Source organism: Corythoichthys intestinalis, chromosome 18, assembly GCF_030265065.1.
Source record: "Corythoichthys intestinalis isolate RoL2023-P3 chromosome 18, ASM3026506v1, whole genome shotgun sequence".
NCBI lineage: Eukaryota > Metazoa > Chordata > Actinopteri > Syngnathiformes > Syngnathidae > Corythoichthys > Corythoichthys intestinalis.
In genome coordinates, this window is record NC_080412.1 from 4,208,552 (window position 1) to 4,233,373 (window position 24,822).

The 24,822-nt window shown below is 40.8% G+C and overlaps 1 protein-coding gene across 4 annotated transcripts; it reads right to left on the reverse strand.

The window, feature by feature from the left end:
• Positions 1–2,520: 2,520 nt before the first annotated feature.
• LOC130906333 (zinc finger protein OZF-like) lies at positions 2,521–18,952 on the reverse strand. 4 transcript variants are annotated; one of them, XM_057820568.1, is made up of 4 exons: positions 18,382–18,952; positions 17,196–17,312; positions 10,991–11,093; positions 2,521–7,592 (listed from the first exon to the last, which is right to left on the reverse strand). In XM_057820568.1, exons 2-4 carry the CDS (start codon positions 17,304–17,306, stop codon positions 6,253–6,255), a joined length of 1,554 nt encoding a protein of 517 aa, XP_057676551.1. In that variant the 5' UTR covers positions 17,307–17,312; positions 18,382–18,952; the 3' UTR covers positions 2,521–6,252. The 4 variants fall into 4 exon arrangements, with proteins under 4 accessions (XP_057676551.1, XP_057676550.1, XP_057676549.1 ...); XM_057820567.1 differs by lacking the exon at positions 10,991–11,093; XM_057820566.1 differs by lacking the exon at positions 10,991–11,093 and having other exon boundaries at positions 17,139–17,312.
• Positions 18,953–24,822: the final 5,870 nt, after the last annotated feature.

Below are 24,822 nucleotides of genomic sequence, written 5' to 3' on the forward strand. Positions count from 1 at the left end.
TTTTTTTTTTTTTGCTTTTAACCAAGAATCGAGACTGTTTTAGATCCATATCAATGAAGAATTCGTGAATTTAAGCATTTATTCACATGATTTTCACCGGAAGAGCTGTTTGCATCAGGCGGCCGCTAGCTGCATTCACTAACAGACTAGCATTGTACTTCGACATACAGTATTCACGTAAAATAAACATGAATTGCACGGTTTTTTTTTTTGCTTTTACCAGGAATCGAGACTGTTTTACGTCTATATTTATTAAAAAAAAAAAAAAAATGGATTTAAGCATTTATTCACAAGAATTTGACGAAAAAAAGCTCTTTGTCTGTGATTCCACTCGGTCAGCTTTGACGTCCTCGCCAACAATGCAGGTCCCCTATAGACCCTACTCACGTAACGTCACAGCCACGCCCCCACGCCATGTTGTCCGTCTACTCGTCATGTTAACGCATTACGGCTTCGTAAATTCCTCCTATTATGGCGTGTTTTTCTGCTTGTTAACATTAATAATCAAAATGGTGAAGGCGTGTGTGGCGGTCGGTTGCAAAAACAGAGAAGATAGACGGAGAGACTTGGAAGTTTTACCGTATTCCGAGAGACCCGGAGAGGAGAGCGAGATGGACTGCTCATCGGTTAAAGAGGGGTGTCCAAACTTTTTGCAAAGGGGGCCTGATTTGGTGTGGTAAAAATGTGGAGGGCTACCTGGGCTGATTTACGTAGAACAATACATTTAAAGAAATTTTAGCAGGCCTTTCTGTGTGTCACATTTGCTTTATTATTATTTTTTTTAATACATCATTTCAACAGTCTCGTCTTTGTGGCGTTCTCTTTCGACACTCGGGCTCTTGCGAAATACTGCTGCTGTGCTAGCTTCAAGTTGCTATAATTTCTCGCTGCGTATCTTTCCTGTAATGTTGTCGTACATGTCAGCGTGTCTTGTTATTATCGCGCACATCGAACTCTTTGAAAACAGCGACTGTCTCTTTGCAAATGAGGCACAGTTTTTGCGTGTTTTATTGAAGAAATAGTCCAATATCCACCTATCCTTGAAGTGTCGGCCATCGCAGTCAACTTTTTTCTTTTTTTGATTGTCGCCATTTTAGAAATCACACAGGGTAATGTTGCTTAGAGTGCTGCTCTTAATGTTTTTCAAAGTTTCGTGAGAATAGGCCGAGTTTCTGGGGAAAAGATAGTTGTAGATATCAGGCTAGCAGATGTCAGGCAGAGAGGGCGAAGACAGCGGGTCGAAAAATATCGATTGAGGCATCAAATATGGATCTGGCGAATGGATAGACTGAAGCTTTTCCACATAACGCCTTTTATGCAACGCATCCAATGAGTTTACAGCGTCAGATACCACCGGGGCTTCCATGAATTGCTCTATAACTTGCACGACTAATTGAAAACAATGAGAATAGGTCTAAAAAATGATGGACAATATGGCGGCCGGATACAGCGACACGCCATTTTGTGACGTAGGTGAGTAGGGTCTATTTATAGGTCCCGCGCCCCGTCAATATTTTATGATGTCTATGACTAAGTGTTATTAAAAATCATTTGAAATCCAGTCATGTTTTTATTTGTATTATTTATTCATTTATCATGTTACCAAAAATTATTTTATTAGTCTGCCTGTTTCTTCTGACTGTAAATGAAGCAAGTCCTCTAAATAAAGGCATATTTGAAAGCAATAATAGCGTCGTGGTTGAAAATGAAGGAAAACATAACATTGATTCAGCATTGTTCCAGTATTTTTAATAATCGAAATTTTTAGCTTTTGTTTGTAGATTTTAGATTTCAACGTTGGAACGACATTAATCAAGAGTTCAAAAGTGATGACAAATCAACATCAGGTGTCATCGTTGATTCAGCGATTTAAGTTCGACAGCTGAATTTTGATTCAACATCTTTTCAACATCGGTCTGATATCTGGGCATTAACCATTGTAGGCAGGCGTGTATGAGGGGGCAATCAGAAATGTGTTCTGGGCATCATATGTGGGGCACAGCAAGGCACTGGCGAGCAAGCAAAACCATTTTCATACCACTTATCTGTCATAAAAACGCAGAAATAGCGCTATAAACTATATAAAATCCATCCAAAATACAGTTTTCTGTAAAAAAGTGATTTTTTTTTGTGTGTGGTTCTCAGCCATCTGTATTCCAAATCCAAATTGGGACATCCCTTGTTGATCAATTCACCTGTGCTCATCAACTTCCATCTTTCCTTCACCTTGACCTGCACTCTGCTGCTCTCTTTTGTCTGGACAGAAATATCACTGCAACTCTTGTGCAATTATTCAGTGTTCCTCAACTGGTAATTTGTGCCCTAAAAGTGGTTTATGTTGCGTAGGTTGGTTACCTAGCTACCCTCTCTCATTCCTCCTTGCTGAGAGCAAATAACTGTCTAAAATCCATTTGCAAGAGTAATGCTGTTTGAGTCAAATACAAATCAAAGTAATACATTGTGGCGAGTTAGGAAAGGAGTCGGAGGCAGAGTATCAAACCACGGAGCTAATCCGCGTTGTTTATTTGACATGCGTGCTGCAACAACTATTAGCAGTATATCTCTGACATGCAAGCCGCGGAAGATAACTATTTCCGGCTGTTCCCTTAACAAATTAAATCCCCCCAGGAACTACACAAAGTGCCAACATAAATTCCGACGGTGAATTCTGTTAACACTCGCTACAACATCTTGTTACAGATTCCAGGGACAGTCACTGCAGTAACAAATAAAATGCTTGTAAAACAGCTTAAAATGATGAGCACACATACAAAATTGTTAGAGGTCATATCTCAAAGAGAGGCAATTGATTTATACAGACAGATTAATTTTGGTCATATAAACAAATAGCAATAAATAGCATCAGTATTGATACAGCTCAAATACCACAGAGCATATTAATGCAATATTAGACAAAGCTCTTCAGTGAGAGCCTCTCACTCAAATCGCATTCAATTGTCATTGTATTATTCATAGCCAGTAGGCTAAAACCCGGCAGCCAATTTGCTACATTAATTCAATACCAGAGTACTTTAAAACAGTTGATATGGGGAAAGATTCGTCTCAAAAATATTCTCACAAATACATCCGCGATTCACGTCTTCTGTACATCCACAAATATATCCAAGATTTTCAGATATTTTCGAAATCCACAAAATCATCCGTGATTTTCACGTGTTTTTGTAATCCACAAATATATCCTCGAAATTCACGTGTTTTTTTTATGTTGTTCATGCACTAATCATGAATTGTTTGCAAAAATTTGAATTATACAGTGGGGCAAATAAGTATTTAGTCAACCACCAATTGTGCAAGTTCTCCTACTTGAAAAGATCAGAGAGGCCTGTAATTGTCAACATGGGTAAACCTCAAACATGAGACAGAATGTGGGGGAAAAAAAACTGAAAATCACTTTGATTTTTAAAGTATTTGCAAATCATGGTGGAAATCAAGTATTTGGTCAATACCAAAAGTTCATCTCAGTACTTTGTTATGTACCCTTTGTTGGAAATAACGGAGGCCAAACGTTTTCTGTGAATCTTCACTCTTCGCTTGGTGTAAAGAAATCAACTGTGGGAGCAATTTTTAGAAAATGGAAGACATACAAGACCACTGATAATCTCCCTCGATCTGGGGCTCCATGCAAGATCTCACCCCGTGGCGTCAAAATGATAACAAGAACGGTGAGCAAAAATTCCAGAACCACACGGAGGGACCCAGTGAGTGACCTACAGAGAGCTGGGACTGCAGTAACAAAGGCTACTATCAGTAACACAATGTGCCGCCAGGGTTCTCAAGTCCTGCACCGCCAGACGTGTCCCCCTGCTGAAGCAGGGCCCTCCAAATAATTTATAGTGCACTGTTTTTGCCGTATTTGACTTACTGCTCCGAGATTTGGGGAAACACCTACAAATCTCGATTAGACCCTCTGTTGGTCATCCAAAAAAAAGCAATACGGATTATTAATAAGGCAAAATACACAGCACATACACATAAATTATTCATCAAATCCAAGTTATTGAAGCTGTATGATTTAATAAATTTCAAAACTGGACAGATGACGTACAAAGCCTCAACTAATAGCCTTCCGTATAACTTGCAAAGTCGTTTCCAGGCTAGGGAATCGAAATACGATTTGAGGGGAGAAAATGTGTTTAAACTTAACTACGCTAGAACAACATTAAAATCATTTTCGGTTCCTTACTCTGGTGTAAAGCTTTGGAACAAACTAGATTCTGCAGTGACCAGCTCAGGGTCATTGGCTGTTTTTAAGAGGTGGTCTAAACAAACCTTATTAAATAATTATGTTGCTGACTCAAGCTAACTCGGACATAATAAGAACTGTACAAATGTTAAATAATGTCTGGTTTGTACAAATGTTAAATAATGTCTGGATGGCAACTCAAAGCTGGAAGCAAAACCGAGTGTACCCAAAACAATGGAAGACAAAAAAAAACAAAAAAAACAAAGGGAACTCAAAGCCAATGCAAACAACTCACAAGGTCATATCTGTTGGCTGTAAATGCATAGACAACTGACTTCAAATTCTTCAAATTTGTAACGACATGGGACTGGTCGATTGGCCACTGTCCTGCCAGAACTCAACTGAATAAACTAAGTACTAAATTATGAACTAGTCTACTGGATCTAATCAACATAATGAGCACATCGATCGACTATGGACTATTGGGAAAATGAACAGAGGGGATGGTTATTATATTAAAAAAAAAGAAACAATAACGTGATCATTACGAAGTCTGAATGTCAAAAATTTGATATTTGATGTTTTCTGCTGGGGACGGGTTTCAATAAGCTTCGGCTTCTCCCGTCAGCCCTTTTCTTTTCGGGTTGAATTAATTGCAAACACATATAAATGCTGTATGTTTGTTTGGATTTGTCATGCCTGAAGGGAAAATAAATAAATAAATAAAGCCAGTACACGTCCAGGCCCGTCTGCGGTTTGCTAGAGAGCATTTGGATGATCCAGAAGAGGACTGGGAGAATGTGGTTTGGTCAGATGAAACCAAAATAGAACTTTTTGTAGAAACACAGGTTCTTGTGTTTGGAGGAAAAAGAATACTGAATTGCACCATACCCACTGTGAAGCATGGGGGTGAAAACATATGCTTTGGGGCAGTTTTTCTGCAAAGGGACCAGGACGACTGATCTGTGTAAAGGAAAGAATGAATGGGGCCATGTATCGAGAGATTTTGAGGGAAAATCTCCTTCCATCAGCAAGGGCATTGAAGATGAGACGTGGCCGGGTCTTTAAGCATGACAATGAACCCAAACACACAGCCAGGGCAACAAAGGAGTGGCTTCGCAAGAAGCATTTCAAGGTCCTATCTCAACCCCATAGAAAATCAGTGGAGGGAGTTGTTGTTCAAGTCCGTGTTGCCCAACGACTGCCCCAAAACATCACTGCTCTAGAGGAGATCTGCATGGAGGAATGGGCCAAAATACCAGCAACAGTGTGTGAAAAGCTTGTGAAGTTACAGAAAACATTTGGCCTCCGTTATTGCCAACAAAGCGTAAATAACAAAGTATTGAGATGAACTTTTGGTATTGACCAAATACTTATTTTCCACCTTGATTTGAAAATAAATTCGTTAAAAATCAAACTGATTTTTTTTGTTTTTCCCCCACATTCTGTCTCTCATGGTTGAGGTTTACCCATGTTGACAATTACAGGCCTCTAATATTTTCAAGTGGGAGAACTTGCACAATTAGTGGTTGACTAAATACGTATTTGCCCCACTGTATGTGTAAATCAGCAGCTGTGTGCACTTATTTTTGAGACAAACATAACAAGGAAAGGTCAAACTTTCACACACAAGCGCATTTGCGATTCACACGTGTTTCAAATTCATAAATGTCCGCGATTCTCAGAAATACTAAATTAGTGATTTTCACGTTTTTCAGATCCACAAATACTGTACGTCCGCAGATTTCACGTGTTTTTTTTAATGATGTGCGTGCAATCATCATGACTTGACATTTTTTAGGTATTCAATTTGCTTAAGAATTGTTGGAGCTGTGTTTTTTAACAGCGAACACTTGCGCATTTATTTTTCAGACAAATGTCACTTGATGTTTGACCAAGATCTTCTCAGACACACACAAGACAACAAGCCGAGAATTTTCACGTCTCAGAAAACCTCCCCCCAACAGGTGGCAGCATGGGTGATAGGCAAAACTGTCATTTGCCACTTCTTCTCACACAAACACACACGTGTCTCTTAATCCGATCCTTTAGCGTGAATCCTCGACCACAAACTGAGCGGGAAAAAGTTTTTTTTTTCTGGTGTGGGTTTCTAAATTTATTTTTAAGTGTTGCTTTTGACTGAGCGCTTGCCTGCTAACTGAGCAGGAAAAAGGTTTTTCTCCAGTGTGGGTTCTTGTGTGCATTTTCAAGTGTGGCTTTTGAGCAAATCTTTGACCACAAACTAAGCAGGAAAAAGGTTTTTCTCCGGTGTGGGTTCTAATGTGTTTTTGCACGTCTTGCTTTTCACTGAAACCTTGACCACAAACTGAGCAGGAAAAAGGTTTTTCGCCAGTGTGGGTTCGCTTGTGTTTGTTTAAGTTGCACTTCTGAGTGAATTTTTTACCACAAACTGAGCAGGAAAAAGGTTTTTCACCAGTGTGAGTTCTTGTGTGTGTGTTTAAGTAGCCCTTCTGAGTGAATTTTTTACCACAAACTGAGCATGATAAACATTTTTCTCCAGTGTGGGTTCTTGTATGTGTGTTTAAGGCGGTCTTGTGACCGAATTTTTGACCACAAACTGAGCAGGAAAAAGGCTTTTCTCCGGTGTGGATTCTCGCGTGTTTGTTTAAGTGTTGCTTTTGTGTGAATATTTGACCACAAACTGAGCAGACAAAAGGTTTTTCACCAGTGTGGATTCTTGTGTGTCTTTTTAAGTAGACCTTCTGAGCAAATCTTTGACCACAAACTGAGCAGGAAAAAGGTTTTTCTCCTGTGTGGGTTCTCGTGTGTGTGTTCAAGTGTTGCTTTTGAGTGAATCTTTGACCACAAACTGAGCAGACAAAAGGTTTTTCACCAGTGTGGGTTCTTGTGTGTCTTTTTAAGTAGTCCTTCTGAGCGAATCTTTGACCACAAACTGAGCAGACAAAAGGTTTTTCACCTGTGTGGCTCCTCACATGCAGACGATAAGTATAGCTATTAGCAAAGGTTTTCCCACACTGAGAGCATATGCAGAGTTTGTTGTCACGGTGAGATTTCTTATGACCATCTTTGTAAGGCGAGTGTGACGTGGCGCCATTTCTATCTGATGGTGCGATGAAAATGTGTGCTTGCAATCCTTCTGATGAGTTGCTGCTGCTGGTTGGAGGCGCCGTCCCTCTGCTGGCCTCGCTCGGCCCATCCTCACTCTTCAAGGGCTCACCAGTCGACATGGTGATATCGTCCTCCTCTTTAACGAATGGCAGCTCTACCTCCTTTTTGATTGGAAGTTGTACTTCTCTCTTTTGCTGTTGAGGGTGCTCTGGCTCTTCCTCTTTCATATGCGGCTGCTCGACTTCCTCTTTAACTCCAGGAGACTCCTGCCACTCAAGACCAAGATATTTGTTGAAACCTGCAAGACACAAGAAGACAAATGATATATTTTATAGACCATCTATCCAGCTAGTAGGCCGCGAGGTACCAGATGCATTCTGGGCTGTCATTCCCATGACAACGATGCACCGATTGGCCGTTAACCCCAGTTATGCTTCCGCGTTGCGGTGACGGCGTAACGACGACGGCGTCAATGAGCATTTAATAGTTCTGCGGCAAGGGAACGCGTTCCACTGTAATTCACTGCCAAGCCACTAGAGGGATGTGGCGTGTTTGCACGGTTTTGGGGGACTCTTGTTGACGTCCTCTAGTTTTCTTCCGGTTAAACAATGCCAACGGAGGTGGAACGCTTGAATGTGGATCTTCAGGTCGTCAACATTGAACAACAAATGTTGATCATACAAATGTTAAGGCACTGGCAACGCAAAAGACGGTTGCGGATGTGGTCTGTTCGACTGTTGATGCAGCACAGACACTGGCAGTCACATTACAAATTCTAGCATGGGGGGTGGGGGGGGTGGAACCTGGCAAGCTGCGTTCTCCAGCGTTTTGTCAGATTACTTACTTAAATTACTATTAACCAGCCAGTGGGAAGCCATCGCAGATTTCTGGCGGCTAGGGAAGTTCCCAAACAGCGTTGGATGCCTTGACGGTAGGCCTGTCGTGACAACAAATTTTAGTGTGCGATAATTTATCTCATAAATTATTGCGATATGCGATATTATTGCGCCCCCCCCAATTTTTGGGGGAAACCAATTTACAATAGCACAGTGAGAATACAGTATATATTAATACATGAAGTACACCCATTTAAACGCGATAAATATTTACTCTTAATCTCAAAAATACTTATGAAATCACAACTAAAAACAATAGACCATGCCTCTTAAAGAAGACAACAATATTAATACCGCACAGAAACACAGAATAAATAAAATGTGGTTTTCAAGAAAAAAAAAAAAACATTTGCACTTATTAACTTAAGCATTTAGGCAAATCAAAACTTTTCCCCTCATAGCTTCTGCAGGGATGCAACGATACAGTTAAGTCACGGTTCGGTACGATTTTCGATACGGGGGACACGGTTTTCGATTCGATTCAATACATTTAATGCTCTGGGGGGAAAAAATGGTATTATTTGTTTCGTTTTTTTTGTTTTGTTTTTTTGCTGATGAGCAAAAATTCAATTGCCATCATATAAACATGCATTTTAGTGCATAATATTTATGTGCTTACGTCTTACTGATCAGAAGAAATTTTGCATAAAATTGCTGAGAACAATCTTTACTGTTTGTAAAGTGAGGCGGGGCACATTGTTGATTGCTATAGACCCTACCCACCGACGTCACAAAATCACGTGATCGCTGTATTGTTCCGCCCCCTTGTCCGTCATTTTGTGTCTGTATTATCAATGGTCTCAATTGATCGAGCAATTTATAATGCATTTCATGGAAGACCCGGTGCTTTCGGATGCCGTAAACTCACTTGATGCGTTGCATAAAAGGCGTTATGTGGAAAAGCTTCAGTTTATCCATTCGCCAGATCCATATTTGATGCTTAAATCGATGTTTTTCGACCCGCTGTCTTCGCCGTATTTGCCTGACATCTGCTAGCTACCCTGATATTTACAACTATCTTGTCCACACAAAATCAGCCTATTCTCACGAAAGTTTGAAAAACTTTAAGAGCTTGGAGGCTTATAAATACTTCGTTGCTGGTTGGGTGAAACAGGTCCTCGTCCACGAAAATTCGGCAGGAATCTATCTTGTGCTTGGAAAGGTGAGTTACGAAATTTTCAATTCAAAATCTTTTGTTCTTGCTAACATCCACTGTCAAGTCTAATGTATTTCATGTCATTTGTCAATGGAGCTAGGGCTTTTAATGTTTATATGGTTTAGCGATAGCACTCTCACTACATACATACGTGTATGTTGTCGACGATTAGCCTAGCAATGATCTCAATTGTGGTTGTCAGCCCAAAACCCTCTAAATATATATTAAATGCATCTTACCAGATATAAAATGACTACTACATAATCTGTGGTAATCGTTGAGAGCCCAGTTTTCTCGTCGAATTGCAGCAGCCCATCTCACTCTCCTCTCCGGGTCTCTCGTAATCCGGTAGAACTCCGTCTATCTTCTCTGTTATTGCAACCGACCGCCACACACGCCTTCACCATTTTGATTATTAATGTTAACGAGCAGAAAAACACGCCGTAAAAAGGAGGAATGTACGTAGCCGTAACAGGTAAACACGATGTGTTGACGGACAATTGGGCGGCACCAGTCAGGAAGGCGGAGTTGTGACGTCACGTGGGTACGGTCTATAGCTCTCTTAGCAGCTAGGTTTACTACATGAGCAAGACATCCTATTTGTGGTCCGAATCCATCCGTGTCACATACTGAATTAACAATATTTGCAGCATTATCTATCGTCACTGGTATGGATTGATTTGGCCTGCTTAACTTCCATTCTGTCATGGCGGTTTATAATTCATCGATGTAGCATTTGGACTACGTGTCCCATAATCACTCTGGGCTCATGTCGCCAATGATATGGGACGTAACACATCTAGTTTGCTATTTCATGATATCTAATGTGTGCGCGCATTAAAAAAGTTAGCAAATGCTACAGAAGTCACCTCATGAGTCATTACCTTATCATGGTGGTGGGGGTTTATGTGCTAATTTAGGAGCTAATTTGTCTCGGGCTTTGTGCCCCTGGCGGAGCCACCCCTGGCAAACGGTTCCTAGGTGAGGGACCAGACAAAGAATGACTCAAAAGACCTTCTATGATGAGCACAAACGTTGAACTACGATTTCCCTTGCCCGTACGCGGGTCACAGGGGCCCCTCTCTGGAGCCAGGTCTGGAGATGAGGCACGATGGCGAGTGCCTGGTGGTCGGTCCTGCACCCATCGGGTGCATCCGGGCACAGCCCGAAGAGGTAACATGGGTTCTCCTTCACATGGGCTCACCACTTGTGGGAGGGGCCAAGATGGTCGGGTCCGTAGAATGTTGGGTGGCAGCCAAAGGAGGGGGTCCTTAGCGATCCGATTCCCGGCTGAAGAAGCTGGCTTTTGGGACGTGGAATGTCACCTCTCTGGTTGGGAAGGAGCCCGAGCTTGTGCGTTAGGTTTAGAAATTCCGACTCGATGTAGTCGGGCTCACCTCCACACATGGCTTGGGCTCTGGTACCAGTCCTCCTGAGGGGGGTTGGACACTGTTCCACTCTGGAGTTACCCATGGTGAGAGGCGACGAGCAGGTGTGGGCATACTTATTGCCTCCCGACTCACCGCCTGTACATTGAGTTCAACCCGGTGGACGAGAGGGTAGCCTCCCTCCGCCTTCGGGTGGGGGGACGAGTCCTAACCATTGTTTGTGCTTTTGCACCAAACAGCAATTCAGAGTACTCACCCTTTTTGGAGTCCTTGGAGGGAATGCTGGAGAGTGCTCCTTCTGGAGACTCCCTCGTTCTGCTTGGGGACTTCAATGCTAACGTGGGCAATGACAGTGAGACCTGGAAGGGCGGATTGCATACCTGTCAAGTTGTACGGTTTCTGCGTAATTTGTACAAGTGAACACTGATTTTAAATTGTGTATGTATTAGTATTACTTTTTTTTTCTCCGTTCGGATTTTGTCACCGTTTCGGCAACGTGACAATGTGCATAACTGAAGTTGAATGACGCGAAAAAAGTCAGAGACACAGAGAGAAGAGTGTTGTCACGCTGTAGCAAACGCGAATCTAGGCTAGGTGGCTCCAATATTTCCTGATTGTAGCCGACAGCCTACAATCTAAGCCTAGATATAAAATGCTTAGAGAACTACATGCGAAATGACAGACAGCAGCGTTAATAAACAGCCGCCATTTTGAAGCAGTAGACTTCTCAGAAAGGCTCTGTTGTAGTGAACTTTCCTAGCGAACTTAACTTTTTATCTAAAATACTCCTAAATCGGCAAAATCTTGACTTGAATCTATCTTTAAATGATGAAACCGTTTTAAAACTTTCATGTTGAAAGTAGACAGAAGGGAACTAATGCAAAAACGGGAGCAATTTTAACAACTTTAACAGTTGATTCACAACATTAAACGATTTCCAAACATAGCAAAGGTTACTATGTTTTATTTATTAATTATTTTTTTAACTGGGGGAAAAAAAAAACATGAAAAGGTAACACCAGTTACTTTGTCAAGTAACTAATTACTTTTCCTTCAGGTAACTGAGTTACTAACTCAGTTCTTTGGAGAAGTAATTTGTAAATAATTAATTACTTTTTAAAAGTATGATGAACAACACTGGTCATAAAGATGAAATCTGCAGAATGAAAGCGGAGATTTCATTCTGCCAATTTGTTGCAGAACACAATTTGAAATGTTCTCTGACTCAAAGATTGCATCGGTAATTTTATCAATTGACCTTTATAATTTATAGTTGGACACACTAACGAACTACCTACAAGTCAAACTGAATTGCGAGCTGAAGTGCAGCCATCAAGACATGAAAGAAATTGCCAAAAGTGCTACATACAATTATAACAAAAGTCACTGTTACATTTGAGTAATCATGATGTAGCTGAAGATATTGATTTTTTGATTGCACCAGGTTATGTTACAATATTACCAATAAATTCTTTTTTTTTTTTTTTTAAATTGAGTTTTATTTTTGTTTCACATTGAATGCTATATACAACGTTGTAAGATTAGTCACCAATATGTAAAGGGCATACTTCACTATTTGTAAGATTGCCAACGGCCTCAGGTAGACAGGTATGTGATTGGAAAGAACACAGTCAGGTGACTCTGCTTCAAGAAAAGTCTAGCTGACTGGAAAGCTTTTCTTTTGCAATATAGACAGTAGCTAAGTATGGACCATCACCCTCCCAACCTTTCTGCACTCAAGTTTGTGGAATGTTACTTACTGAGAGACTAGAATTACTCCGTTTTAAAATTTCATAAAATATCCTTTATTAATAGAAACCTGAATGTTTGATTTTTTTTCTGCATAAACGTTCTTAAAATTATTGTGTGCTATTTTTACTCAACTAGGAAATGGTTGCAAAAAATGAGTTCATGTGTTTAAAAAAAAAAAAAAAAAAAAAAAAAACATTGAAGGCTAAAATGCTACATTGCAGGCTTTACACCATACATAATAAGCCTGAAGTTCTAAGAAATAGTGATAACAGCTTGCAACATGACGATTATGATTTAAATATTTGGTTTGCAAAGCTAGAAAGTATTGTTAAAGCCTTGTTATGATGCTCATAATAAGCCGATAATTCTAAGTACCATAATCTTAGACGTATCAGACATTCATTCAAGTCTCATAATAAGCCTGAAATACTAATTTTAGGCATTACTGGCTTATTATAGGGCTTGAAATGAGCTGGGAGTACTATTTTTAAAGCTTATTATAAGCCAAAACACTTCTTAAAACTAGTAAAAAACAACTGGTTTCAAGATCTCGTTTACCCTGAATGAATGTCTTATTTTAAGAATTATTACCAAGACAAAAAATTCCTTGTTCAATCGGCACAATTTTCTTACTTCTTTTAAGCTAATCTTATTTCAAGTAATTTTTTAAACTCGTTTTAGAAGTGGCATTTGTTCCGGTGTGTGTAGGGGAAATCTTGTTATACAAACCAAAAGTGATCAACAAGTGATATGGTCATAAACCAAATATCAACTGGCAGACAAAAAAAGGGAACATCATCAGTCTCGTTACTTCAGACTCACTATGAAGGACATTGGGCAGTTAAATACACCAACTTATTGTGTCCAATGCACATACAGTATGTTGTTGTTTTCTGCAAAATTTGCTTAAATTGTTGAATATGTCATCTACTTTTTTCTTTTAGGGAAGAGCGTTTGTTGTCATCTTTCACTGAGTCATTATAATGCCACACCACTAGGGAGCAGTGTTACTTCACTGTGTGAATAGGATGGTGGCTGTGCTTTTATGTTCACTAGTCAAAATGTCTGTGCATAAGGCAGGAGCCTAAAATAAAACTTGTTACAAGTCAAACTGAAAGTGGAGTCATCATTGGAGCCAGCATGGATATCCGTATAATAATCGGACTCAAAAGAAGTGACGTCAAGGAGCACGCTATCGCCATTATGCATGAAAGTGCCTTTGACACGAAAAAGCAAGTTTATTTCATAATACTTCATTCTTATGTGCTCCTGAATGAAATGGACTGCTTGGATGTGTGTGGAAGCGATCGCTATATTTATTTAGTTTTTTTAATCCCGCGCCATGAAAATGAGTGACTTCCGGCAACAGTCTCGAATTGAGAAAGAGGGCACTGTGACGTGTACGGAGGGAGGAGTCCTCTTCCCTATAGACCCTACTCACATGACGTCACAACCACGCCTCCGCGCCATATTGTCCGTCAACTCGTCGTGTTGACGCATTAACGCTACGTAAATTCCTCCTATTATGGCGTGTTTTTCTGCTCGTTAACATTAATAATCAAAATGGTGAAGGCGTGTGTGGCGGTTGGTTGCAATAACAGAGAAGATAGACAGAGAGACTTGAAGTTCTACCGTATTCCGAGAGACCCGGAGAGGAGAGCGAGATGGACTGCTGCAATTCGACGAGAAAACTGGGCTCCAAACGATTACCACAGATTATGTAGTAGTCATTTTATATCTCTTAAGATGCATTCAATATATATTTAGAGGGTTTTGGGCTGACAACCACAATTAAGATCATTGCGAGGCTAATCGCCGACAACATACAGTTTCAAATTCAAGATGCTTATTTCTTCCACCATCATTACATTTTGAATAATATTTAGCTGGTACCAAGTGAAAGAAGCTGGCCTGGTCTACGGATCATCAGTTAAGCAGGTGTGTCCAAACCTTTTGCAAAGGGGGCCAGATTTGGTGTGGTAAAAATGCGGGGGGCTACCTTGGCTGATTTACGTAGAACAATATATTTAAACAAATTTTAGCAAGCCCTTCTGTGTGTCACGTTTGCTTTATTTTTTTTTTTTAATTCATAATTTCAACAATCTCGCCTTTGTGGCGTTCTCTTTCGACACTAGGGCTCTTGCGAAATACTGCTGCTGTGAAATTCAACTAGCTTCAAGTTGCTATAATTTCTCGCTGCCTATCTTCCCTGTAATGTTGTCGTACATGTCAGCGTGTCTTGTTCGGCAATATCATTATCGCTTCACATCGAACTCTTTGAAAACAGCGACTGTCTCTTTGCAAATAAGGCTGACATAGTTGTTGAGTGTTTTATTGAAGAAATCGTCCAATATCCACCTATCCTTGAAGCGTCGGCCATCGCAGTCAACTTTTTTTTTTTTTTATTATTGATTGTCGCCATTTTAGAAAATTGGAAGTAAAGGGTCACATGGGGTAATGTTGCTTAGAGTGCTGCTCTTAAAGTTTTTCAAACTTTCGTGAGAATAGGCTGATTTTGTGTGGACAAGATAGTTGTAGATATCAGGGTAGCAGATGTCAGGCAGAGAGGGCGAAGACAGCGGGTCGAAAAATATCGATTTAGGCATCAAATATGGATCTGGCGAATGGATAGACTGAAGCTTTTCCACATAACGCCTTTTATGCAACGCATCCAATGAGTTTACAGCGTCTGAAAGCACCGGGGCTTCCATGAATTGCACTATAAATTGCACGACAAATTGAAACCACTGAGAATACGGATAAACAATGACGGACAATATGGCGGCCGGATACAGCGACACGTCATTCTGTGACGGTGAGTAGGGTCTATACAGCCGTATTGTTGTATGAGAAGGACTAAGGATTCAGCTGATTTTGCGGATTAATACGTTTATTTTTCGCATCACGCCAGCCAAACGGCTGCAGAAAAATCTTGCTGTACGAGGGAGAGGCATGTGCGCCTTTTTGGGGTTTCAAAAGGTTCCCATTCACCGGTGGATATTGGCTAAAACAAGCCCTACTACTGTGGGCCCATGGGACTTACGAGGACGTGAGTAAACATCGTGTTTTGTATTATGTCCAATACTGGGATCATTTTAAAATGTAGGTGGCTTGCATTTTGTGGCTGACATGGTCCTTGCCCCCTTGGCGACTTGTTGAACATCCCCCCGCCGGGAGAGAACTATACCCGGCTTATTCTCTTGGTGCGTCCGGTGTTCTGTCAAATTTTCCAACCGATCAGAAAGTGCAACTTTGAGTTAAAAATAGTCGCGAATACAGCGATTACAAAGTAAACACTATAAAACTTTCTTAAAATAAAGGACAACTTACGTTTGATCATGGATGTGCATGTAAAAAGCTCTCCTCATTCACATTAGCTGCAGATGTTAGCTGCACAACAACTGCAGCCGCTCTGTAGTAGCAGGGGAACGAGCTGTAAATTGCTCTCCGCCGGGCGGTTTGCCGATCGGCGAAGACAATCGACAACCCAGTCGTCATGTTAAATAATCCGGGCTAGTTATGTGTGATTTTCCGCTTCAAGGACTTTGAAACATCACTCGGTTCGGGTTAGCATGTCGGCTAGCTGTCACGCCTCTTGGTTTGTATACATTCTCCAAATCCGGGGAAGGGAAATGACATAAGCCCGATTTAGGTGGCATAAAATATCGTTCGGGAGGTGCGACAGTAAAGGTGAAGTCGACAGTTTTGACCATTATGGAGTAATTTTGCCATGTCGTCTTGAATAAATAGATTTTTATTGTTTCATATTCCATTTAGCACAAGACTGTTATTTGTCATGACCATGACATTTATTTAGCTATCGGGGAAAAATACTTGGATAAAAAATAATATCCTGTAAAAATATTGGAGTAGAGATACGGAAACAATGACATTTTGCGGCTGTCTTCGTCATGTTTTCCTCGTTCTAAATAATTCCCCCTCAACAGGCTGACTGGTCCTTCTCAAGCCATTTATTTAGCTATTGAGGAAAATACTTGGATAAAAAGAATATCCTGTAAAAAATATTGGAGAGACTGAAATGATGACATTTTGCAGCTCTCTTCGTCGCATTTTCCTCGCTGTGAATAATTCCCCTTCAATGGGCTGCATACTAAATCAGATGAAATCGTGACTCCGCTGACGTCATCCACCTGTTGGGGACGCTACAGCCCTATAATGGTAGGCGTGGCTAACCAGCAGATTAAAAGACTAATTTCTCGTCATCTGCGCTTTGCTAAATTGTTGTATATAGTCGAATCGTCTCAAAATATGATTATGATTCACATAATAATCCTATTTTAAGACTTTTTCTCATGTCGTACACACTTTAAGGCATGGTAAACAATGGAGGCCAATAGTAAAGACGCGGCTTTCTCTTTTTACAACTGAAAGAGTTTATAAATTTTATGCTTGACTATGTCCGCAGAAGACCTCGAACAACGCCGAAAAATGATAAGCATTTAGTTCAGGGGTGACCCGCGTGGACGATGACATCACACAGGAGGTTGCTCCTTTTTGGAGCGTGGTGTTTATAAACGCACCTTAAACATAGCGCGGATAGGTATAAAATATTGTCCGAACTACAAAAATGATACGTTTTAGTGTAGACGTAGTCTAAAACACATTTCTGTACTTATGAGAAGGCAAGGTACCATTTTTAATTTCTGCCTCATTTGAAGAGGGAGGAAAAAAGGACCGCTTGGGATGACCTTTAATGGGTACGAAGTCCTCGTCTTCCTTGATGTATGGTGACTCTTCCTCTTCCTCCTCTTTGATGCGTGCAGACACCTGGTGCTCAGGATGATGGGCTTGGCTGACATATAGATCTACAAGACCAAGGACACAAACAACACAGGTCAAACTCAAATCTCATTTCTTTATTTGCAAACTTGTGTCCCCAAAGTTGTTTTTTTCTGTTGAAGGAATTTCCTCTTTGCCATTTTTTATTCACGTTTTGTTGTCATCCAATCCCACACAAAGTAATTCAAAGTGCTTGACATCACATTAAAATCAGGAAGACCTCAACCAAAACAGTCTCATAAAATACATTAGAAATGAATAAAAGCATAAAAGAGCCCAAGGTATACATCGTGTATGTGCGTAGGGCAGAAAATGAACAGCTTGTCCGTTCGGAAATGAATGCCGAAAACATTGTAAAACGTCAGACTGTCTCCATTTTGAATGTAATCCATGGAGAGTGAAAATAAATTTGTGAACTAGGTTCGCAATTTCTAACCTATAGAACCTAAACCAGGGGTCTCAAACCGGTCCTCAAAGGGCCGCAGTGGGTACTGGATTTCATTCCAACCAAACGAGAACAATCCCTTTTCACCAATCTGGTGTCTAACAAGTGTAATCAGTTAATTGCAGTCAGGTGCTGTTTACTTTAGCAGAAACCTCATTGGTTGAACTGTCTGTTTTGGATCTGTTGGAACAAAGACCAGGACCCACTGCGGCCCTTTGTGGAATCGGTTTGAGACCCCTGACCTAAACTCATGCAGAATCTCACCAATCCCTGGCATGTTGGGACGGAAGGAGCAACTCAACCCAAACCCCGCGTAGTTCGTGCCCGCCCACTGGGTTTGGTGAACCAATAACAGATAAAATTATTTAATTTTGAAATAATGAAAAAAACATTTTTTTAAAATGGAAATAATTGTTGAAATATTTAAAATTTTAAATAAACATTGAAATAAATGAATATAATTTGAAATAAAAGTGAAATAAACATAAATTGAAATAGTGAAATAAATATTTAAATAAATGCATTTTAACGTCACATACAATTGATTTTTTATTGTTGATTTAATGTTTGCACTCGTGGTCCCCCATATCACCGCGATGTCATCTGTCTGTCATGTGCAGTATATTTTGTATCATCGAAAGTGAACCAACCTTCTAGTCTGTGAAGAACAACCTTTGCGTGCGTTATTTTGCACACAATCGAGGGTTGGTGACGTAGGGTCTCTTTAACGCCACAAAGTTCCTCCTGGAGCTCTACTGCAACCGTTGTCATTTTTGCGGACATTTTCCTCACTTGATTTGACAACGCTTGACGACGTGCCTTGCAGCTTTGTTAGTGGTTGGCCAGCTAGGCTAGGCTAGACTAGGCTAGGCTAAAGTAGGCCGCAAAACTTCAACGAGGGCCGAGACTTGAAGATTGACTGATGTTCGAGTTCCTAAGGTAGCTCATGCTGGACACGTCGTCGAGGCTTCGGTTTAGTGAAGTGAGTGAAATTGAGGAAAAACAAGACGCGCCAAAGAAAAAAATCCGCGGAGAAAAAAATGTTCCACCATGGTAGTAGTTACTAGTTATCCTTTGCATTTCCGATCAGGATTGCATGATGGGAAAGAAAGTCTCCTGCCCACAATTGAAGGACGGATGGGGAGAGAAAGGTCAATGGAACACGCTCACAGTCCAGTCATAATCACAACTACAACTGACTGCAGCAGTTGCATGGTGCTACGGCACGAGGGTCGGATGCGTCTCATAGATATCACATGCATATTGAGCTAGATGCGAAATGGCAGACTTGGCGGCATTAGTAAAAAGCCGCCATCTTTAAGCAGTAGACGTCTCAGGAAGGATCTGTTGTAGCGAACCTAAAGTCAGTCACTTTTTTTTAAATCTAAAATATTCCTAAATCAGCAAAATCTTGACTCCAATCTTTAAACAATGAAACGGTTTTAAAACTTTCACGTGTTGAAAGTAGAAGCGAAATAATGCAATAACGGGACCAATTTTAACAAACGTAACAACTTTAACGGTTGATTCACAACATAAAATGACTTCCTAACAGCAAATGTTACAATCTAGTTGTTGCAATATCCGCAATACCCCTGTGTCACAAAATATACAGAGTCATGTCAATAACACGGAGACTTATTCATACCTGTCAACCCGAGGCCATTGGCAATCTTACAAATAGTGACGTATGCCCTTATAAATCGATGACTAATCTTACAACAATGTATATAGCATGCAATATGAAACAAAAACTCAATTTTCAAAATAATATGTATTGGTAATATTGTCACATATAACCTGGTGCAATCAAAGAACAATCAATATCCTCAGCTACATCATGATTACTAAAATTTCACAGTGACTTCTGTTATAATTGTATGCAGCACTTTTGGGAATTTCTATCATGTCTTGATGGCTGCACTTCAGCTCGCAATTCAGTTTGACTTGAAGGTAGTTGATTAGTGTGTCCAATTATAAATTAAAAAGGTCAATTGATAAAATGAACTTACCGATGCAATTGTCAGCACACAGGTACTTTCAACCCCAATAGACCCCAATCACCAACGTCACACAATCACGTGATTGCTGTATTGTGCCGCCATATTGTCCATCATTGTGTGTCCGTATTGTCAATGATCGTAGTTTCTAAAGGTGGATTCACTTGCAAATTATGGAAGCCACGGTGTTTTCAGACGCTGTAAACTCATTGGATGAGTTGCATAAAAGCCGTTATTTGGAAAAGCGTCGGTCGATCCAGTCGCCAGATCCATATTTGATGCCCAAACCGATGTTTCCTCCCGTCCGGTCCCGTCCCGTGCGTCAGAGCTCGTCCTGAGACCCCAAATTTTCCAATCATACTCCAGTTTATGTAACGAGGAGTCAGGTACCCAAAATCGGCACCGGCCCGAATATAAACCGACATTTGGTTAGCTGAGCGTCACCGTTGTCACGATTGTACAATCAAACTTGATCGACAAAGGGGCGGTGTGTGCCGAAAAATAGCTGCCCCACGTGAAATGTGCCCCCTGACGGGAGCACTTATTTATAACGCTTTATTGAGGTGAAAACATCAAAAGTTTTCATTGACGCATTACAGTAATGGATTTACGACTGTAAGATCAGTTTTAAATAATTACACAAAATATTAGTAATGTATTTTAGTAACAAATCGTGGACTGGCCTACATAACCATATTTGAACAGAAATGTATTAGTCTACAGGTTTTCACGACCCTATCCCAATGACAATCACATAGGTATGACATTTATTAGTTCAAGCAGAGTAAAATAATACATATTCACGGTACAAGAAAGTCGTTTCCGTGTGGGCGCTCACGTCAGGGGGGATATTTCACGCAGGGCAGCTATTTTTCGGCACAACACCTGTTGTTGCGCTTAGGGCCGGCCCAGGCCATTTGGGGTCCCAAAGCAAAATAATGCAAAAGGGCCCATATTTTTGGCCCACCAGTTCGTCACAGTGTACTATGAAACCCATACATGCAATCCAACCCATACGTCCATATTTTGTATATTAATCAGATTTTGTTGCACTGCATTCTTCAAACTTCTCACCCCAAATGATTGTCAGAACTTACAGTAGATAGCGCCAAACCTTTTTCTAAAAGACGAAAGAAAGAAGAACTTTTTTTTTTAAGCTTGTAATCAAGTATCAAAATTCACAAAAGTCAAATAAAGCAAACTGTAGTAAACAAAATAGAATATAAATTAAACAGTTGCCAGATTAGGGCCCCTGACCACTAGGGGGCCCCCAAACAGCTGCATAGTCTGCGTATAGGTTGGCGACGAGCTTCGTAGCCTCCGTCTGATGATGTCTGCGATCGTGTAGGCATCATATTGATGTTTTCGCCGCTGTCTGACGGCTGTCAACACAAACGCATCATGGACCGAGATAAACAAACCGTGCTGCTTTCGAGATTTGCCCTTTTAACAATGGCCACACAGTAACTACTAAAATGACTGTTTATCTTCTCTGTTACTGCAACCAACCGCCACACATGCCTTCACCATTTTGATTAATCAATGTTAACGATTGTCAGGAAGGTTTTTGGGTTCATTTACTAGGCGGTGATTCGCTAGATAAGCAGAAAAACACGCAGTAATAGGAGGAATGTACGTAGTGGTAATATGTTAACACGATGAGCTGACGGACAATATGGCGGCACCAGTCAGGGGGGCGGAGTTGTGACGTCACGTGATTGGGGTCTATAGACCACAGACAGCTTCGGTCCACAGTATATTTATTGTAACGGGAGGCAGGCAACACACTTCACATCTTTGTCAGGTGACGTAACGCTTGCAAAAGCTGCAGTGCATTGTGGGTCGAATAGCCATTTTGGGTGTAAACAACTGTACAGTGAGAATCGTCTTTCCTTTCATCATTGTGTTTGATAAAAAGGTACACCAATGTGTGAAAGGCCGCCATACTAAATCAAACGACAAAAATGGCAGCAAATGTAAGATTTTCCCACTTGGTAAAGACGTTATGGACAGCAGGTTGAACTAACGAAGCGGCGTCGGATGACCTGTGTCGCAGTGGTGAGACATGGGGGCATCACTTTAGACAATATATCTCCTTCCATGCGTGTTTGCTCTCGGCGTTTTCTTAAAAAAAAATTTTTTTAAAGAAAAAGCTCTGACTTGCCTTTAAGTATGGATACTGAATATGCGTTTTTTTGCTTTCTAAAGTCGCTATTTTCTCATTAGCTAACCTTAGCTAGCTAGCCTCATTTGTAAACTACAGGCAAAGAGGGAGGGCAGTGGAAATGGGTTAAACTGTTCGTGATAAATCAGTGTTTAATTTATTCAGTCATCTTTTATAAAAACAATCCAGAGTGAATGATTTGAAAGATAAAAGGTAAACAGCAAAAATGCACAGAAATATTTATCAATGGGTGAGATTTCCTCTTGTGATCTGAGATCTGATGGGATGGTAGCATGTCTGATTAAGTGGTTACCATTGTGAAATGCCACGGAAACATCCGATCTTACCTAGCTTTCAAAATAAAACAATGTGATTGCAGGTGAACCAGCTTATGAAATGATGGCGACTGATCCAGACTGGGCACCATCCCTACATCTGGGACACACATGTGTTACACCGACAAACTGCACGCTCTGCAAGACGAAGTAGGCGTGAGCAGCTACAGAAAGATACACTGCTAGCACCAGAGATGGGGGTCCAGCAGGATGCAAACATTGAAGAGCTGCAGACCAAGGAGGGACCATCTGAGTCTGGTAAAATAAACAGTCACCAACAGAATGAGAAGGGGACACCTGATGCCGGAGAAGAAAGTGGTCAGCTACAGACTGAAGAGGGGACACATGAACCTGGAGAAGAAAGTGATCAGCTAATCACAGAGGATGAGACGCACAACACCAATCAGGATGTGACGCAGACTGTGATTATTGACTGTTTTGAAATTTTAACAGAAAACCCATCAAATCAGAAAACACGTGCCCAAATGTTTTCCAGCTACAAGCACCACCACACTATGAAGTATTTAATATGCATTACACCCAAGGGAGCCATCTGTTTCTTATCAAAAGGCTGGGGAGGTCGTACAAGTGACAATAACCCTGAACAGTGATATATTGATAATTTGTTACCTGGGGACATTATCTTGGCTGACAGAGGTTTTGACATACAAGAATGTGGGCATGTACTGTTCAGATGTCAAATTCCCAGCATTTACAAAAGGCCGCTGTCGGTTAGCAGCTAGAGATGTGGCGGAAACTAGGAAAATAGCACATTTGAGAATCTATGTTGAAAGGGTCATCGGAAATGTTTGTCAGAAGTATAAGATCTTAAGAGGAACCATACCCATAAACATGATTCTTTCGTGTGAAGGTGAAGAAGCCACAATGTTGGATGAGGTTGTCACTGTCTGCTGTGCCCTGACAAACCATTGCCCAACAGTAGTTTAGTACAGTTTTCTTTTCGTAGTGCTGTACAAGCAAAGTTTTTTTATACGTTTGTAGATGACTTAAACCTGTTTAATAAAGTATGTCAGTGACAATTTTGAAGTGTTCTTGACACTTTGCCTCTCTTAGGTACATAAAGAACTAGTGTTGGTTTTGATAATGAAAAGTATTTTTTTTACCAATTACATTCAATTTTGTAGAGGTAAACACTGAATGGGAAATACGATGTTTGCTAACAAAACGAGAAGTTTGACAGTTTTACTTTTTTAGATATATAATTTTTACTAAAATTCTCAAAACAGCAGCACAATGGTAAACAGAAAATAGCAATACAAGGAAATATAAAATAAGCATATGAAGTAAAATAAAACTAGTTGTAGAATAACGTGTTCAGGTAAATTTGTCCCACTTCACATGACAAGTCCTGCATTGAGAGAATTGCACATCTTTGCATGGCAATGTCAACACTGAAAGAATATATTGTTCAATATACATGAATTTGCATGTCATTATGACAGTTCCTTCACCCGTTTTAGTCATGTGATGTTTAAGATGATATTCAAGGTGCAATTCAAGTTCAACGATGTTCAAGTAAGAGCTGTATCATATTTCTGAGAGGAGCAACGAGAGTGACGACTGTGTTGTCGCAGTCCTGCGGTCGAAATGCGGAGATCCTGCACCGAGCCATTCGTTAAATGTCCGTGAGCTTCGAGAGATTTATAGTTTTTAAAATGTAAGCGCTGATACCGTAAACGGGGGACTTTTTTATATCCAGCGATGAAGTTTGAGGCAGTAATGTGGCGTCGGAGCTACTCCTGTTCTGGTTTGTCTACATCCGTGGTACACTCAAAATGGCGCATGCGGGCGTGTCCGCTAGTTTGAGCACGTGACTGACAAAGACCGAATCGGTCCGGGAACACAGGGGCATACAAACAAAAAAATACGACACTACACTCCCATCAATAGAGGTCACTGCATGTCAACGAATCGCACAGCAAACTAAACACAATAGGCAAACACTGCAAACCATGCATCTATCGACCCCTACTATACGTATTGCCCATAAGGACTTAACTGCATAAAAACATCCCAGTGAGAATCAAAATAGCATGGACTGCTGTTGAATTAAAAGGTATTTAAAAAGTCGAATAGAAAATACAAAACCCTGAAACAAATAGAAACGAGCCGTTAGTTCTGGTGGCTCCGCCCAGAGCCCTCGTCGTTATTCCATTTTTTTGTTGAGATGCGGTGAAGGAGGTGTTGCACCCAGAAGGGCCCAAATACACCAGATGCATAATCGTTGCGGTTCCGATCCGGTCCAGTGTTGACTGCGTGCCACGCAGTACGTCAAAAACAGGCAAATCATACCGGCTGCGGTCCGCCAATTCCGTCCCCTCGTGAGCTCTCGCGTGATCGCGCGCGTTAATGTGCCATTTAAAACAACGACAAACACACGGAGTCTGTACTCATCAGAGAAGCAGAGAGCGAGCCCTTTTTTTTCCTTGCATATTGATATTGTAACGTTTGCTAAGCAGAAGTTTGGCCGCGAAAACAGCACACGAGCTTCAGCGCCTTTTTCCTTTTTTTCTTTATTAACTTCCCGCCACCTCACCAATGCAAAAACAACAACTATATACACTGACGCTA

What these genes read in the sequence shown, in the direction of transcription:
- LOC130906333 (XM_057820566.1), bottom strand. Translation starts at nt 18,514, where the DNA reads ATGTCCGCAAAAATGACAACGGTTGCAGTAGAGCTCCAGGAGGAACTT. An exon ending in TGTTCTTCACAGACTAGAAG is followed by an intron (nt 17,313 to 18,381) that starts GTTGGTTCACTT and finishes TTGGTCTTGTAG; the next exon opens with ATCTATATGTCAGCCAAGCC. An exon ending in TGAGGCAGAAATTAAAAATG is followed by an intron (nt 7,593 to 17,138) that starts GTACCTTGCCTT and finishes TGTGTCTTGCAG; the next exon opens with GTTTCAACAAATATCTTGGT.